We start from the raw sequence: 19,012 nt of genomic DNA, 5'->3' as shown, positions 1-19,012 counted from the left end.
TCTCCAACACACTCAATCCATGACACTACAGCTCCAGTTAGCCTCTGTCCATCATCAATGGTCAGTCCTCACTGCAAAGCACAAGTCAACTTGGCCTCTCACAGTGATGTCAGTAACTGTATAGCAAAGGCACAAAGATTACCTGGAGAAGGACACAGCTGGCCCAGGACCACACCACGTGCAAGGAAGAGTCTGATGGCTGCAGAGATTCACAGCAGAGCACAATGCTGCCAGGCATGGTGGCTGAGGCAGGATGACTGGCCCACGTTCAAGCCCAGCTTGGGCTACATAGTGATCTCAAGGCCAGCCGGAATTACATAGCAAGACTGTTTCAAAAAAAAAAATGCAACCCACTACAGCCAGCAGGAACAGCCCAGCAGCATACTCAGAGAAAGTCCCATTCAAACAATCTTCCTAAAGGTTTCTTCATGTTATTTACAATTTCAAAGTAAATTTACTTTATCGGCAGTATGGAATCTTTTATTTAGTAATGTCCTAAAATAAAAGTTCACAAAACTGCTGTGATACTGAGCTGCATGACAACCCAGAAGTGGGAACTAAGAAAAGGTGAACACTAATGCCTTGGAGATCAGGAAGCATTTACATAGTTCAACTGTTAAAAACAGCCCACTCTCTGCAGCGCGCAGCGTGCCGTCCATATACAAGTCCTTCAGGGAGCCGGGAGACCTTTTGACGGCTCCTCAGGCGCCTCCATATGCTGGTCCTGGCTCACTTCTTCCTCGGGCTGGTTTCCATCCAAGGCAGCTTGGGTTCTGGCATTCACGTGACTACCTTCCAGCTGCTTAACAGACCAGACAGAAGTGTCACACAGATATTACCATTTTCACTCAATTAACTGGCTGTAGCCATGTGACAAGGCACACGCAACCACTGAGGATTTACCACTAATATCTTATCAAATTCTTTTATGCCGAATGGTAATCAGCATAATAAAAATGTCTACAGAATTGTATTTCAGAGTCCTAACGACAACTCACTTGTCCCAAGTAGCGGTCATAACCACAGTTTCAGCCTATTCACTCACACGTATCTGACCTGGAATTTAAGAACATGAGCCCAGGCTGGGGAAAGTACACCATGCTGCTCTTCAACTTCTGATAAACAGGTAAAGAAATCAGCACTACTGATTTTGGTGCATGCGGAGGATCACACCCAGGGCCTCGCTCAGGCTGGACAAGGGCTCTACCACTGAGCTACACGCAGAGCCCGACGAAAACAATTTTAACAATAAAATACTCACGCTCCTTGCCTCTCCCACTCGTCTTAAAATGACACCTTCTGCCAATAAAGATTTTCCTGTTTCCACGAATAACTTCTCTTCGTCTGTTTCTCCAAGATTCTGCAGCTCAATGTACTTCTCCACGAACCTGGAGGAATTCCAAGCAGCCACATCTCAGCCATATGATGTTTGGGATAACATGACGTGACATCCTCGCACTGAGCATGTCTTCAACAGGCGTTCCTGTACACCTTTTTCTCAAGTAGAATTCAACAAAACATCTCAAACTGATAATGAAATCTTTGGCAGGCGAGAGGGAGAGGGACCATAACTTAAAAATGGCTCACCGTTGACAGGTAGATCTGAAGTTTGGATTGAACAGATCAAAAGCTTTTTGACCAGGCCCATAAGCAGAATAAAATTTCCTACAAAACACAAACAACACAAAAATCACATTTCCTCTTTCTTCTGCACCCCAGTTCCCCGGGAAGGAAGCAACATTAACTGGGTTCTTGTGTACTACCCAGAAATAGCCCTCCAGGGGACAAGCACTTATACATCTTTAATTTTTTGTCCCAACCACATTCTTCAACCTTTAAAGGACGAGAAATCCTGCTCCACTTCTCTCTCTCTCTCTCTCTCTCTCTCTCTCTCTCGTTTGTCTTTTTGAGACAGGGCTTCACTATGTAGTTCAGGCTGGCCTTGAACTCTCAGGGATCCCCCTCCTGCCTCCCCCTCCTGAGTGCGGGGATTGCAGGCATGCACCACCATGCCTGACCTATACTTTCTCTTTCTTTAAACTGAAGTAAAATTCCCAGATCAAAAAATTAACCCTTTTTGAGGTGGGCCTGTTGGTGCACACCTACAATCCCAGGATTCAGGTGGCTGAGACAGGAACATCACAAATTCAAAGCCAGTCTGAGCTCACTAGCCTCAGCTCAGGGTAAACTACCGAGCAAGACTCTTCCCCAAAAAAACTTGGCTGTTTTTTTTTTTTTCTTTTTCTTTTTTTAATTGGTACCAGGGATTGAACTCACAACCACCTGCTTGCAAGGCAGGTGCTTATGCCACTGAGCTAAATCCCCAGCCCGTTTTTCCTTTTTTGTATCAGGCATCAAACTTACAACCTCGCGCTTGCCAGGCAGACACTGTGCCACTGAGCTGTATCCCAGGTAAAAAAAATATTTAAAAACGTAGATTTTTAATGACACAAAGTGAGATTTAGCACAATCACAGTCACATAACTATGAGGCCCACCCACTTTTCAATATTTTCATGCTCCCCAAGGAGGGCCCTCTACCCACTTAACAGTCATTCCCCATTTCTTCCTCCCACCTTGCCTTTTTAACTTACTATTTCTTAGAGAATCAGTGCAGAGGGGCTATTTCCAGGCCTTTGCTGCTTTACACACTGCTACAAGAACCACCCGTGTCTATGTACTGTGCAGGCAAGTCTACGGAATACATTCACGAAGATGGTATTATTGGATCAAGGTAAGCAGTTGTAAATAAGCCTTCTGGGCGACTTAACTGCTGCCCTAAGCAGCTGTTCCAATTTACACTTTCATGAAAGTAGGAGTACTGTGTGAGACCAAAAGTATAAATGAGGACCAAAATGAGTGTGGGGAGGGGGGAGGCAGAAGAAAAAAGAAGGAAAACATGGAAATAAAGCTTTGTAAAAGAGGAGGGCAGGAGGGGCTGAAGGGGAGGAGAATGGGGAAAAAAAGGTTATTTTATGTACAGGTACAAATACACTATGATGAATGTGATCATTATGAGTATCTAGAATGTACCAAAGAAATCTAATGTTTAAAAAAAAAAAGGACAAGGGGCACCTATTTCCCTGTACCTGACCAAGGTATATATTCCAGCTGTTTGATCTTTACCAAGGTGAGAAACAATAACTCTGTGTACTTTTAATTTGCCTTTTTATGAAAGACACTGGCTATTTTTATAAGTTTAAAAACAAACTGAATTTTCTTTTCTGGGAACTATCCATGTTCTTTGCCCATTCTTCCATCTGGTGGTCGCTATAAACTAATGCTTGTCCCCCCTAAAATTCTTATGTCAAACCCTGACCCCCAAGGGGATGGCGTTTGGAGATGGGACCTTGGGAGGCTGCAAAGTGGCCTCATAGTGGATTAGGTCCTTAGAAACCAGGAGAGGGCCCACTTTCCCTCTCTGCTCTCCCAACACAAGGACGCAGCAAGAATACAGCCCTCTCTCTAGCAGGGCTCTGCCAGAACCTGACCGTGCCAGCACCCTGGTCTCAGACTCTCTGGCTTCCAAAACGGTGAGCTTTTATAAAGTCATTTTATTTACAGAGGTAAATTTCTGCTTACTGAGGTCTATGGAATGTATTTTAACAGCCCAAAACAAGACAGTGTCTTTTGCTTGTCAGTTTAAAAGCAAACTTTATTGTCACATACACAGGAAATCAGTCTTTTGCTATGCATGTTTACAAAAATTGTTTGTGTTTTGGGTTGTCTTTTGATTTTGCTTCACAAATGATACTAAGGTGCAAGTGAGACACAGAAGCATCCTGACCACTAAGTATATGTAGTGGTACTGGGCAGAAAGATATTGAAAAAGTCTAATCTGTCCAGAGTTCTAATGTCCTCCCTTCAATTTCCACACAGAGCAACAATGTACTTGTTCTGCTATCTCAAGAAACTGCTATGGAAAAAATTTAAAAAAAAAAAAAGAAGAGTCCTAAAAGGCTGTAAACTCTACTTTCTTTCCTCCAGAATAGTGTAAGAATAATTTCAATTAGGCACAACTAGAGCTGGGAATGTAGCTCAGTGGTAGAGGTCACACTCGGCGTATACAAGGCCTAATACTGCAAGCAAAATAAATCAGTAAGGCACAAGCATTAGTATTAACATTTTTTTAAAAATCTAGGCAATAGGGGGCTGGGGATTTAGCTCAGCGGCATAAGCCCCTGCCTTGTAAGCAGGCAGTCGTGAGTTCGATCCCTGGTACCGATTTAAAAAAAAAAAAAATCTAGGCAATAAATATTAACATGATTGGCCTGGGTAGTGGTGCAGGCCTGTAATTCCAATACTTGGGAGGCTAAGATAGGAGGATCATCATGAGTTAAGAGGCCAGCCTGGGCTACAAAGCGAGTTCAAAGCCAGTCTGAAATGCATAGAGACCCTGTCTCAAAAAAAAGGGCCAACCTGCAGCAGCCATTTGGATGAGAAGTGCTGGCCATGGACACTGAGCAAATGGAGCCACTGTCCTGTGCCTCGTCTCGTGCAGCAGGAAGAGACCATCAAATAAGGCAGCTAAGGTCCTTTCCTAAAAGGAACTACAGTTGTAGAGAGCATTAGAGTATCCAGAGCCAAAGCACTTAGGACTATCCCTGCCAGGTCGACAAGCAGCTACTGTTAACCCACCCCCACCAGAATATATCAACACTAAGAAAAACGGAGCACTGACAAATCAGCTGCATAGTCTACAAAGAGCTGTCCTGAAGGTAAACACTGTTTTTCCTGGCCTTTTCAACAGCCTGTGGATGCTGTGAAACTGAACTGAACTGATTACCACACCATTATAAAAATCCAATGGATTTAAATACAACTAAGAAGCAATTGGAGAATAAGTACTATGTGAAGGCTTCAGAATGTACAGAAGACTTCAATGTAACGTTCTCAAACTGTTATATATAACAAGCCTGGAGATGATGCTGTTCTTACAGCACAAGCTCTGAAGAAGGTGTTTATGCAGAAATTATCTCAGATGCCACTAGAAGAGCAAGTTGTGGGCAAAGAATAAATAAAGGCACTCAATGGAATGCATCAGTTTCTTCTGTTAAAGAAAAACCACCTCCCAAAGCAACAGAAATTGTATTTAAGCAACAAGAGAATCCCTCTGTACTTCCTGAAAAATCCATCTCTCCCTTAAACATGGCATAAGGAGCTCTACTCCACAACAGCTCACAAACTGTGGTCTGAGCTACCAGGGGTGGGAAGAGAAAAGCAGATATAACAATTCCCACAATTTCTGCAGTCAGACCAAGTAATGAATCTTCTACACCAGCTATGGGAAAAAAACAGCCAGGATGCCACCAACAAAAGAAAATGAGATGGAAAATGTTTTGTTGGAGTCTTAGTAACATTGTAAAGTGGAAAAGAGGATTAAAATAACTGAACAACTAAAGCACTGTAATGAAACTCTTAAATGCTTTCTACGAAACATTTTTCATACACATGGTCCTTTTATAATCCTGTTGATGTTAATGCTTTTGGATTATGTAACTATTATGCCATTGACAAAAATCCAATGGATCTTAAAACTATTAAGAAGAAAATGGACAAGAAATATAAGGATGCATATGAATTTGCTACAGATGCAACATTAATGTTCATGAATTGCTACAAATACATTTCTCCAGATAATGACGTATTGGCAACGGTTAGAATGCTCCAGGATATTTTTGAAATGCATTTTGTCAAAATTCCCAATGAACCTATTGAGAGCACTCCTGTATGCAACATCACAACAGGCCCTACAAAAAAAAAAACCGTAGTAAAGAAAGCAGCTGTGAAGCCTCCTCTAAAGATAACTCTTCTGATTCTTTTGAAGATGAACAAATTAAGAAAACTTCTGATTCTTCTGAAGATGAACAAATTAAGAAAACTTCAGGAGCAGCTTAAAGCTGTTCATCAACAACTACAGACTTTGTCCCAAGTACCTTTCCATAAGCTAGAGAAAAAAGAGAAGTCTAAAAGAAGGAAAAAAAGAGACAACAATAACAGAGATGAAAATTCAAAAAAACTTCCAATTAAAGGAAAAGTCCAAGAGCAATCAACCAAAGAAGAGGAAGTAAGAGTCTTTACTCCTAAATCTGAAGGTGAAGATGATGCTAAGCCTATGAACTGTGATGAGAAAACGCAATTGCGTTTGAATATAAGCAAACTCCCTGGAGATACACTGGGCCAAGTAGTTCATACGATGCAATCAAAAGAGTCTGCCCTACAAAGTTCCAATCCTGAGGAGGCAGAAAGAGACTTTGCAACACTGAGAGAACTAGAAAAATATGTTGCAGCACATCTAAGAAAAAAACCACTAAAACCCCATGATAAGAAAGTAATGAAGTCCAAAGAAGAAATTAATTCCCAGAAGAAACAAGAGCTGGAAAAGTTACTGGCGATCAACAATTCAATTAAATTGTGGAAAATGTTAAGCAAAATCCAAGACACCACAGTCATCCAGTGGTTGGAACTGAATCCTGCTTGAGAGAGAACAGTAGCAGCAGCAGCTCTACTGGGTCTGGAAGCCGCAAGAGTGACTTCAGCTTGTCTGACAGCAGTGACTCGGAACCAGGACACCAACACAGCTGGTGGTTATTTAGGTTTGGATTTAGATTACCTCGATTACAGAGGAAGGTGATGCCGTGGTATTCAAGTGAACAGAAAAGCAGTATCTAAAGCTGCAGCTCCGTGAAGGAAGATGCTCTTGGAAGGCAGTGATGATGACAGTGCTGATGACACTGAAAAAGATGACGCAGCTGATGAAGGTTCTGAGAACGACGCTGGCCTGATGAGAGTGAAGATAATGGGGAAGACTTCACTATGAGCAAAAGTAAAACAGAAAAAAACGACTGCAGTCGACTCTTCTCCAGCTACAATCAAATCACCATCTCGGGGGCTGGGGATTTAGTTCAGGGCCGTAAGCACCTGCCTCGCAAGCAGGTGGTCATGAGTTCAATCCCCGGTACCGATAAAAAGTTTAAAAAAAAAAAATCAGCATCTCAGTCCTCACCATACCCGGTTTCTTTGTCTTCAGAGGCCACTACAAAACTATTACAAATACACAGTCCTTCAGCTGAAAGCTAAAGCTAAAGCAGGTCCCACTAGCATCTAGAAGTAGCAGCAACAACAAGCAGGTCAGTGTCCCTGTTCTGGCTTATCCAAACTAGCACAAGTTAAACCTCTGCATCCAAATGCCACTAGAAGCCACATGTGGCAACAGAGAAATGTTTCACAGTTTTGCAAGTATGTTAACATTTGATTTGCACTGATAGTAGAGGAGGGTATTGTAATATACAAGAATCCTTTATCATGTCATAGAAATGATCTTTACCCATTTATGTCCCCTGAAAAGCTCTTCAGGACTTGGGAAGAGGTCTGTTTGTAAATTACTGTCTCATGCCATTCCTTCTGAAGAGCATACTCTGTTTTCTTATGTATCGCAGGTCACTGTCATTAAATGGTTATCAGTTTGACACGGAGGAGGTCCATGCTCTTCTCTTCTGGTGGAGTGATGTTCCATCCTAGCCCCGTCCAGTTTATGACCATTATCATTTTTTTTTCACAAGGTATTTCTGACCTACTACAAGCTATTTAAATTGCACTGTCAGTTTTACTGCAAAGATGTTTTGTATTTTGGCCAAATCTTACAATAAGAGTTTGGAACTATTTTAGATATTAAGACTGTTACTGTTCTATGGAATGTGTCCCCCATAATAGATGGTTATTGTGTGGCGAATTTGATGACATTTTATGAATTTTTCACTGTCAAAGATCGTAAAGTGAAAAAATTTAAAAAACAAAAAACAAAACTTAACATGACTATTTGAAAGGGTTGTCAGTAAATTCCCAATGAGAGACTGGCACTTTGAGTTAAGATGTGCACACAGTGAAGCTTTACACAGCCGCTGATCGAGTTTCTAACTCACCCTTCTTGACGCTGCTTCAGGGCACTAAGAAAACACTCATGGCTGGTCCTCCATCCTTCCACCATCCAGGACTTTTCTCTGCTATCTCCCTCTGCTAGCTAGATGGTTCATTCATTCATCCATAACTTCTTCATTTGAGGGACCAAGAGCAGTGGACTAAGCAGTGAAATTATAAGGATGAGTAAGACAGCGTGTGGCCCATGGTAGTTTAGTAAAGTATGACTCAGGATACGTGTCTGGTACGCAAAGCTATTAAAAATAGTCTAAGACCATCACAGGTACAATATAACGAAGTATACAGTATACAGAAGGGGTGACATAACACAGAGGCAGCAGAGAACAATCTCTAGGAAAATGACATCTAAATTGTTCTTTACCATGGAAAAAAATAGAGGGGACAGGTACAGTGGTGCATGCTTATAATCTCAACCTTCTGGGAGGCCAAGACAACTAAAGATCACTAGCTCCAGCCCAGCCTGAACATCTTGGTAACTTAATGAGATACTGTGCCAAAATAAAAAACAGAAAAGTGGGTAGGGACGTAGCTCAATGTGAAGGTCCTGAATTCAATCCTAAGCATCACAAGAGATAGGTAGATTGACAGACACATAGACAAGACAGTTTTAACATTGTCGGTGGGAGACCATCAGAAGCACATTTCTGAAGGTTATTCATGTTTGAGGGAAAAGGAGAGGGAAAAAAGGAATGACATTAAAGGATAAATATTTCTATTTGTTTCAACTCCCATTTTGCACTTTGAACCTGAGTCAGAAAAAGACATTTGAATTACTGAAAAAGATTTTCCTGAACATGGTGAACTGAAAGGTAATAAGATCAAAAAGAAAAAAATTGAAATAAATCAGACACACAGCCTAAATATTGCATGGTTTCTCTGTATGACAACCCAAAAGAGAAATAAAGAGTAAAATAAGAAACTGATAATAGGAAAGAGAGCTTTTTTGTAACAGGGAAAGGGGCCAAGAAATGAAGGAGGAAGAGAGAAGAAAAATTAAGATGTTATATCCACGCACCAAATCCGCAAGAGGAATGTATTATATAATGTAAACATGTACTAATACAAATAAACTTCTAAAACTTAAACGTTTTAAAAGAAAAATATTGGCAGAGGGCAACTCATTCAGGACCCCTCCTGTCTCTCAGGAAAAAATAGCGGGATACACTATAGTAATTTTTTTGTTTTCCTATTAACCTGATTTGAACCCCAGTATTGCTCCCCCCATCTTGTTCTGTCTGATTTTACTATATTCTATTTTGTTTGATAGTATCAAGTTTGAGGGTATAGGCAACCACTTTGAAGGTAATAAGATATACTATGATGCCCATTATGGTTTGACTATTATCTTTTTTTGAAGTCGTATAAGGTCTCCAGTGTAGGTTTTATTGGTCTTGTTCTGTACTGTTTTGATCAATTCTATTATACCTGATGATATAAGCAACTCAATTTAAAAATAGCAAGAGGCACAATGGTAACCACTTTTGATCACCTGGTATTCTATTTTTGCATCATGTACTATGCCCATCCTTCTGTTCTAACTGACTCTGTTTTGCTTAGTCATGTTTGTTTTATTCTCTTCAAAAAAAGTAATAAGAACTGTGGGAGTAATAAAACCCAAAAAGTGTAACTGTTATTATAAAAAAGAGAGGAAAGGAAGGTGGACTAAGGGATATAACCGCAGGTATGTTTGAGTGTGTAGGATGGAAAACCTATTACTGAGCTTTTGTTGGATCATTGAACGGAACTGTCTCCAATATCACTGTATGAATGTCCACTTTATATGCTTTAATTTTATAATTTGGACAAGTGTTTCTAAGAAGACAATATGTAACCTATTAACTAGTGATTTCTTACTGTATATTTTTTTCTTGAAATTCTGTATTACTTGCACCCTTTTACTGCTTTGTTTTTTTATGTCCTTTCTTTTCTCTCTTTAAATAAAAAAAAAAAAAGAAATATTCCTATTTCCCATTCCTATTCCCTATTCCTCTTCTCCAATAAATTTTCCTACTCTTAACCTCTACTGTTCCATAGAATTCATTCTTTGACTTTCGAGCACACAAACAGCGTATCTGACATCTAGTATTTCCCCTATTATCACTTAAGAGGCTGGAAGGGTACATGGTAAAGACTGGGTAAAGGTGGTGGCACATGTCTATAATCTCAGCACTCAGGAAGCTGAGGCAGGAGTACTGCCACAGGTTCAAGGCTAGCCTAGACTACAAAGTGAGCTATAAGTCCAGCCTGAACTGCATAGCAAAACCCTGTCTCCAAAAAAAAAAAAAAAAAAAAAAAAAGAAAGAAAGAAAGAAAGAAAAAGGCAGATTTGAATGTACAAAATATCCTAATGGTCAGCACAATGCGTGGCACATAGAAGGTGCCACAGAAAACATTTATAGAAAAAAATAATCAACTTCTACACATTTTTTTAAAAAAAAGAAGCACTGTTAATGGCAAATAATACCACCCTGAATGAGCCCAATCACATCTGACCAATGGCAAATAATGTATGAAAAATGTTTACAATGTATTACTTTAACTCTATAAATATTATATGTTTAATTCTAGAAAGAACTTTTATTGATAAATAGTAACAATTACTAAAATAGGTAAAAAAACAAATTTTTCTTTCTTTTTTTTTTTGGTACTGAGGATTGAATTCACGATGATCTCACATTTGCCAAGCAGGTACTTATGCCACTGAGCTAAATCCCCAGCCCTAAATTTTTTAAAACTAAAATTCAAATGGCCAATCAACAAGAAAATGGGAAAACATCTTATTAATCAAAGAAACAAATTAAAATCTCTAGATACTATCTTAAAACCATCTATAGCAGGAAAAAAATTCAACAATTATCAATGCTGCCAAGAATAAAGAACTCTGATAATCAGAATATAAAAAGTAGGATAATCTTGAGGCTGGGGATTTAGCTCAGTGGCATAAGCGCCTGCCTTGCAAGTGTGTGATCATGAGTTCGATCCCCAGTACTGATAAAAAAGAAAAAGACAATAAATAAATAAATAAATAAATAAATAAAATAGCATAATCTTTTAAAACAAACTAGTAAAACTCCACATTGTCTGGCTTAATTCTAGCAGTAGAAATCCCTCCTTAAGAAAACAGTGTTACAGAGAAAGATAGATATTCAAAAATACAATTTGTTTTGGCCAATAATACATAAATACCATAAACATTCAATGCAAGAACAAGGATTAAATTACAGAATACAACAGGCTAATATATTTTCAAATACATAACATGTTAAAATGCTTACAATGTTAAGTAGAACACAATTATTTGTAACGTATATTACTGATTTTCTATGTGTATATATGTAGATACATATATATATACAGAAAAGAAAGAAATATACCCAAATGTTAATAATACACAATTTAACGGTTAACCGTGAGATCAAACTCACAGAACTACATCTCTGGTCTTTTTTTATTTTTTGAGATACACTCTCACTAAGTTTCCTGGGCTAGTGTTAAACTTGTGATCCTCCTGCCTCAGCCTCCTGAATAGCTGGGATTACAGGTTAATACTTATTGAAAGTTTATTTTGTGCCAGCCACTGAACTAAAAAGTTTGTATGCATTTTCTTACTTTGTCTTTACTATTATTAGTGTATCTTACTAACAGTACTATTAGTAAGGTACTATTAGTATATCTTACCATATGAAAACTACTACTTGCAGGGATAATTTGCCCAAGCTTCTAAGTGGCAGGATTTCCTTCAAACTGTTTTTAGATAGTGAGATTACAGGTGATTTGTGCCTTCTTTTTTAGGCTTTTTCTTTGTTTCTAAAATTTTATACAATAAGTGTATTTTACTTTTATAATAAAAGAGAAAGTAGATGCTAAAGAAGCAAAGGGTGCAAGTACTATTCCTGAAATTTCTAGTGATGCTGTACATGGTGGCACACATGCTTATATCCCAGGACTCAGGAGGCTGAGCAGGAGGATGCCAGAAATTCAAGTACAACCTGGTCTACATAGTCAGTTCAAGGCCAGCCTGCACTACACAGGTAGCCTATGTCTTTAAAAAATGAAAAACAAAACAAAGAAAAACAATTTCTAGTGATAACTGTCTCAAATTCGTTGGACTTCTGAAAGGTCCTTCCGTCTGACTGCCTTCAAAGATCTCAACTACTGAGCCACAGACCCTGCTCCTCCTATCTCCACTCCTGTAGAAGCAGGCACAATGACTTTATAAGTCTGACAGCTGAGATGTGATTCCCAATCGCCACCCTCCCATGTAACCAAAGGGAGTTAATCTTCCTGAGTCTCCTATGTTGATAAAAGGTTACTAATAGTACAGCAGCTGGCCCTACGCAGACGTGCAAAAGACACTCGCAATGCTATGTCAGCTGCTTGGCTCCACATTCCACTTCTCAAGCTTGTGTTTCCTCTCACTTTAGGGAGGGCTGCTGCCGCCCCACTTACAAGACCACCTCAACCAGGGAAGACCCTGTCTCAACGTCGTCTTCAAGTTACCAGCTCGCTACCTAAACCTTCTTTCCTTCTCAACTTCTCTTGCAACCTGATGACTACAGGGGCTGACACTCACGCTCTAATCCGATCTTCGTGGTACAAGATGTCCTGGATGGGCGCTTTGGCTTTGCCATATCGCAAGCGGGGCCTTTGGAAGACTGGCTCCCTCAGCGGAGGAAAGGCCTCATATATGTCATACCAGAGGGGCTTCTCCTTCAACACCCCAGCTCGAAGCAGGTTCCGAGTCCTTAGAGAGGGAACAGAACCAAGGTCAGTGGGTTACAACAGCTTGCCAGAGTCCCTGAATCTGTCTGGCACAGCCTGTTGCGTCACAGGCTGTAGAGTGTATAGAACAAGTGGACAAAGAGGCAGGAAGTGTCCCCACCTATGGGAAAGACACCGTCACATCCCACGCCAGCCTAAGCTTGCTCGGGGTGAAACCCCTCTAACTTCTGGTGCGCGTCCCAACACGGAAAATGAAAGACGTTATAGTGAGGGCCATCAGCCCCTTCCTGGAGAAGGCCAACTGGGGGGTGGAGGGTTCACGACATGAATTTGAGGAGACGCCGACAAACACAACTGCTTGGAGCCACTGAAGTACGACAGCCTCCCTCGGCTAGGACACTCGCACCTGCAGAAGGCTTCGCCCAGCCAGCCCAAAGAAGAGCATGACCCAGAGAACCCCTGCCTGGGGAGGCATCCTCAGCCCGCGCCCAGCGCCGCACACACACCGCGAAAAGACGCTCCCCACGGTTTCCAGCCGGCTCCCAGCCATGGCCACGCGTAGTACTCTAAAGCTAGCCGCAACCGGAACCGGAAGTGGTGGCAGGAAGAGGGAGTGTAAGTTGCTGGCCGAGCCAAGGATCGGGCATTTAAACCACAGCCCAATCTGGGGGGCGGGGCCAGGCAGAAGTAAATGATCCTCCGAAAACAGAGACCATCCCTAGTTTCTTGCCAGATTCAGACTGGAGCATTGGATAGTAGGGCCAAAGGGAGGGAGGGAGCCAAAACCTAGCAGGAGTAGTAGTGACCTATCTAGGGGAAGGATTAAGTATAGTGTTTGCTTTACTCGTTCTGGCTTTATGAAGCCAGCTTCTTTCCACAAAGTCGAGCCCGGGGGAGGTAATACTGTATGTCGAGGAGGGAGCGGAAGAAGGATCAGGCACAACCTATTATATAGAGGCAGAGATTTGAGGTCACCAGCTCCAGAGCTGGACTCAGCCTAATCTTGGTCAGAGTCACAGGCTACGCAGAAGGAAACAGAGGCCCACTGAAGGCCCTTTCTCAAATCATACTGGACTCTAGGCTGTGTAGCGCTTTCCACCTGAGCCCTTGGTTTCAGGAGTGTCACCAGCGTCCCACAGTCACAGGGATGCTGCCTGCCCCTGGGTTCCCTCCGCTAGAGGAGCCTCTGGCTCGCTGCTCCTTGGACCTTGAGAAGTAAGTGCCCAGAACACGCAGGTTCCGAAGAAAGTATTCCAAAATCTGGAGAAAGCAACTCATTGGTAAACTTAAAAACAAGGGGCTGGGCCAGGAGTGGTGAAGCACGCCTGTAATCCCAGCACTCAGGAAGCTGAGGCAGGAGGATTATCATGAGTTGTAGGCCATCCTGGGCTGTATAGTGAGTTCAAGGGATCCTGAATTACATAAGACCCTGTCTAAAAAAGGGGGGTGGTAGAGGTGTAGCTCAGCAATCATATTTCAAGGGAAGTACTACATGGAAACTAAAGCATAATTGATCAATATAGCATTATTTATAATATGAAAATCCACTGGAAAGTGTCTGAAAAATTATGGTTCATGCTTTTAAGGGAATCCTGTATAGCTGTTAAAATGAAGAAGCCAGTTCCGTGTGTATTTACCTAGACTGAAGTCCACAGCTTATGGCTCAATGAAAAAGGGAAGTTGCAGAACCGCCTTTAGTGGAATCCTAATCTGTCAGGTGAAAAATAAAACCAAACATCCATCAGTGTGACCGTTTTTGGGGATAGAAATTGTACTGAAGGACGCACCAGCCTGTAATTATGGCAGGGGGTAGGGGTTAACTGCAGAGAATGGAGTATGTTTCTTCCCTTATGTGTGTCTTAAAGTTTAACTTGTAAAGAATTTGTATTCTGGGGCCCGGAGATTTAGCTCAGCGGCATAAGCACCTGCCTTGCAACCCATCTGCTGCCACCAGGGTGTGCAGTCGTGACTTCGATCCCTGGTAACGATAAAAACAAAAAGGACAAAAAAAAAAGAAAAGAAAATTATTATGCCAGGAATGGTGGCACACACCTGTAATCCCAGAAATCGTGAGGCTGAAGCAGGAGGGTTGAGGCAAGTTTGAGACCATCCTGGCCTACTTACTGAGTTCAAGGGTAGTGTGAAATATATAGGGAGACCTGTCTCAAAAAAAAATTTGCTTGCTGTTTCGTATTTGAGTTCCCTCAACACTCTTGGGTGCTGGGGAATGAATCCAGGGACTACCCTGGACCAGGCAAACACTCTTAAGTCTAAGCTACATCCCCAGGCCCTCCATCCCATTTATTTATTTACTTACTTAATTATTTAGAAACTTGGTCTTGCGAAATTGTCCATGTTGGAAGGGAACTTGAGATCCTCCAGCCTCAGCCTTCTGAATAGCTGGGATTAGTAGTGGGTATACCACCCACACTGGCTCCTTTGTAAAGTTTTTAATTCCATGAGTGTTTTAAATTTTTAAATCACACACACACACACACACACACACACACACACACACTCAAGGTCCCTTGGGAGTCTGTTATCTTTGTCAGCAGGAAAGAGCCTGAAATCATCCCAAAATCTTGCCACTCCCAAGACTGTTGGATGAGCAGTTACTACTTGTTTGTGTTATCTCTCTGAATCCACAGTCTACTCTCAAGGTAGCTATTATCATGCTTATTACAGATAAGAAAGCAAGCCCCCAGGAGGTTAAGTAATTTGTCTGACAGGCAGCTGATTGAGCCAAGATACAGTTCAGCCTGGCCCCTTTTCAGGACCTTAAGATGCTACATGGTCTTGCCTAATGCCTAACGTTAGAGAATGGATAGCTGGGAAGGTCCAGCAAAACTGGCCTGCAAAGCAGGGGACACAATGGATTGAAGCTAGTGCTAAGCTGAGAGGTGGACTTCACTGCTGCCTCCGGCCTTCTGGAAGACAGGAGGGAGCCTAGGGCCCTGACTCTTGCTCCCTGGCCCTGGGGAAGTCTAGAAGACTGCTTTGAAGACCACGAACATGCTCCTAGCTAAATATAACCTTCCTGGGCCTGCTGTCAGGTTTCTCACTCTGTCTAGACCAGAGCTCTCTGCCAGCCCACACCATAGACACACTTCCCTTCTCCCACCAGGGTGTGCTCCCGGAACAAGCAGTCAGTCTACTGAAGAATTAGGGTTGATTCCGGGAGCAGAGAGGAGAGCCAAAGACCCCAATCTTCAATGTGGAAGAACAGTCCTTGCAAGACAGGACTTTTCTCTTAAAATCACTTGCCTCTTTTGAGCTTTGGAAGATCCTCTTTCCAGCATCATATTTAATGCTTTTAATGCTGCAACTGAAAGAGCAGGATGTGAGTGAGCAGAGTGGGGGGCCTTGGGGTTGCAGGAACATGGCTGACCAGGAGCCCTCTGAGCCTATGAGGCACAGCAAGTGCACACCCACATTGCTGGGGAAACTGAGGACAGAAAGCAGGGACATTTAGGCTTTTCATCATCCACTCATGGCTGAAAGGGGCTGGCAAATGACAGTTCCAGTGGCTGTTTCAGGATCACTGCAGCTGCAATAGCATAACCCATCTGCTGCCACCAGGGTGTGCAGCATCTTGGTGCTATTCCACAGATGGCTGTAATGTTTTACTCTCCAGATAAGTGTTCCATCCTTCCCACACACATTCTTCCCACACACCTGAGTCCTGAGACACTAGCTCATGATGCGTGATATGCTAAATGGCTTGATTGCATTAGGGCTGCCAGGGTGGCCATACCAAAGCATCACAGACCAGGTGGCTAAAACAACAGAAAAGTTCTTTTCTCACAATTCCAGAGCCCGGAAATCTAAGATCAAGGTATCTTCGAGGTTGGTTTCCCCTGAGGCTTCCTCCTTTGCCTTATGGATGGCTGTTTTCTCCATGTCTTTGGCTGATCTTTCCTCCGTGAGCTAAGGACTGTGTCCTAATCACCTTGTCTTATGTGGGAACCAGGCATATCAGGTCAGGGTCGACCCTTAAGGCCTCATTTCAAGTTAATTACCTCTATTATTCAGAGGTACCGGGGATTAGGACTTCAATATATGAATTGAGGGTACCCAGTTCAGCCCATGACACTGATGGGTGCTGTGACTGCTACAATGGACCCGCAGATCCACGCCCCGACCAGCCATTCTTCAGCCTGCTCTGTGCCCCAGGAGGGTGACTTCTGGGTGCTGCATCCTCCAGGCCCTGGCTTTCAGCTTCCAGCTGGATTCCACTTGGGCCTGCCAGTGGGAGCCTTGGCAAGGGACCAGAAGGAGGAAGAGGGTGGAGTCAGTCTTTGTTTCTCGGCTCCCTCCCTGACCTCCAGGAACACTGGTCACAGTCCCTGCCAAACAGCTGTCTGCTAGGACTGGAGACTGAACCCTGGGCCTTCACAATTTTTTTTTTTTTTAATTTTGAGAAAATTTGAGACAGGGATTTGCTAAATCACTAAGTAGCCCTTAGAATGTAAGTTCCCTACATTCCGTCCACCTCTTTGTAAATAGCTCCGTTAGTTAAGTAGAGCAATAGAGTTTGTCAAACAGAAGAAAAGCATCTCCAACTGTGGCACAGCTTTGGGAAGTGAAAAATGCCACATACTGACAAAATCATGAACACTGCTACTTAGCTGTGCAGAGGGCTAGGACTGGGGAGCAATTAGCTGGTTACTTTAAAAGGGGGAAAGCAACAATAATACAGCATACATGCCTGTAATCAGCACTTAGAAGGCTAAGGCAGGAGGAGCACTGTGAGTTCAAGGCCAGCCTGGACTACAAAGTAAGCTCCTATCTCAAGGGGGGAAAAGTATATGCAACACACAGCATATGAATTACAGGCCCACTGAGACCCAGAACAAAGACGAAGGGCAAAGAAGGAGGCACCGAAGGGCAAGGAAGGCAAAAGTGCCTTCCTTTAACTGGGCTAATGGGGTCCTGTGTGCTCTCGGGGGGCTGAGTGAGGAGAATGGCAAATTGGAGCCCAGCCTGGATAATTTGACATCTTAGGAAGACCCTGTTTCCTAAAATAAAAAGTGCCCGGGATGTAGCATTACACATGCACACATGCACATGCTCGTACATACATACATACACACATGCACACGCACACACACACACACACACACACACACACACGCGGTGCCTTCACGTGTCTCCTGGCGGAGCACCTCCTGTCTACTTGGAATCCCCAGTGCTGCGGCCCCAGCACACTAGCTGAATGGCTGAGTACTGACCTGCTTTTACTCAGCACTCTGTTCTCCCTTACCTTTCTGCCCACCAAGCCTCTGTGAGCACAGGAACCAGGGCGCTTATCTCTCCCTGCCCACTCCAGCCCAGCTGCCCTGTAAGGCCTCCCCGGATACACTGAGAGACAGAGAGGGCTCTGCTTGTGTGGAGATAAACTCATTCGGCAGCACTGGGCAGCTTGGTCATGTTCACTTCCAGCTCTGCACCTCTCTGGTGGACACAGCTTTGATTTTTTTTTTAATTTTATTTTTTTCAATTTTGTCAGCATGAGACTGGACTCATGGCCTTTGCATGAAGCTACATCCCCATCCCTTTTAAAATGTTTTAATTTTTTTAAATATATAAGTACTAAAGGGCTAAGTTGTTGCCCAGGCTGGGCTGAGACTTGTGATTTTCCTGCCTCAGCCTCTCAGAGTGCTGGAATTACATGCTTGCACCGCCACACCTGGTTCAGAGCTTTTACAAATCCTCTGGGCCTCAGTTGTGTCACTTGTGAGATGGAGACCATCGGGCACCTAGCAGAAAGCCTTGTGAGCAAGCGATCAGTGGGTCAATACCAGCAAAGTGCTTCAGATGATTGGCGGCTGGTGTTTAGTAACTGTTCAACACATATGAGTGATGATGACAACATCTGACTACTCTGCACATGAAAGCAGCAATGGCCTACAGTTAAATTCCATTTGTAAGACATTTGTATGTGGCTGTCTGCTCTCTTCTTCACCAAATGGGCTTTGAATGCAAGCAGAATCTAGGCAGAGGAGAGATGAGCATTTTCTGCCCTTACCTGGCCTGGGAGATATGCATCCCCTCAGCCTCTTCTGCAAGCCAGGAAGCAAGAGCCAGCTGGCCAGGGGCAGCATCCTGGCCTCTGATTGTTGGAGTTAAAGGTTAATTGGAATCATTCTGTGATGTTCTCCCCACCCTACCCCGCCTTCCCAAAGACACTGCTCTGACTTCTCAGGGCTGGCAAGGGTACTTCTCTTGCTGGGGAAGTCAGAGCAAGCTGGTCTTTAGGTGTACACGGGCGTCTCCTGGAGATCTTGAGGAATACAGCATGAGGCCTGAAGCTCAGCCTTTTTTTTTTTCTTTCTTTCTTTCTTTTTTGCCCT

The 19,012-nt window shown here is 42.9% G+C and overlaps 1 protein-coding gene and 1 pseudogene across 2 annotated transcripts; one reads left to right on the top strand and one right to left on the bottom strand.

Annotated features, from left to right (window-relative positions):
* Window positions 1-453: 453 nt before the first annotated feature.
* On the bottom strand, window positions 454-13,297 carry Mrps23 (mitochondrial ribosomal protein S23). Of its 2 annotated transcripts, none has more exons than XM_003467013.5 (5): window positions 13,166-13,297; window positions 12,511-12,681; window positions 1,588-1,665; window positions 1,262-1,388; window positions 454-802 (listed from the first exon to the last, which is right to left on the bottom strand). In XM_003467013.5, the coding sequence occupies exons 1-5, from the start codon at window positions 13,207-13,209 to the stop codon at window positions 671-673; spliced, it is 552 nt and encodes a 183-aa protein (XP_003467061.1). In that variant the 5' UTR covers window positions 13,210-13,297; the 3' UTR covers window positions 454-670. The 2 variants fall into 2 exon arrangements, with proteins under 2 accessions (XP_003467061.1, XP_005002421.1); XM_005002364.4 differs by having other exon boundaries at window positions 454-799.
* LOC106027051 (bromodomain testis-specific protein-like) lies at window positions 4,791-6,704 on the top strand (annotated as a pseudogene).
* Window positions 13,298-19,012: the final 5,715 nt, after the last annotated feature.

This window comes from Cavia porcellus, unplaced genomic scaffold (genome assembly GCF_034190915.1).
Source record: "Cavia porcellus strain 051 isolate PalLab524CR breed Dunkin Hartley unplaced genomic scaffold, mCavPor4.1 scaffold_6, whole genome shotgun sequence".
NCBI lineage: Eukaryota > Metazoa > Chordata > Mammalia > Rodentia > Caviidae > Cavia > Cavia porcellus.
This window is presented reverse-complemented; position numbering and strand designations above follow the sequence as displayed.

What these genes read in the sequence shown, in the direction of transcription:
- Mrps23 (XM_003467013.5), bottom strand. Translation starts at nt 13,209, where the DNA reads ATGGCTGGGAGCCGGCTGGAAACCGTGGGGAGCGTCTTTTCGCG. An exon ending in CACGAAGATCGGATTAGAGC is followed by an intron (nt 1,666 to 12,510) that starts GTGAGTGTCAGC and finishes TGTGTTTTGTAG; the next exon opens with GAAATTTTATTCTGCTTATG. An exon ending in GAGTGGGAGAGGCAAGGAGC is followed by an intron (nt 803 to 1,261) that starts GTGAGTATTTTA and finishes TGGTCTGTTAAG; the next exon opens with CAGCTGGAAGGTAGTCACGT.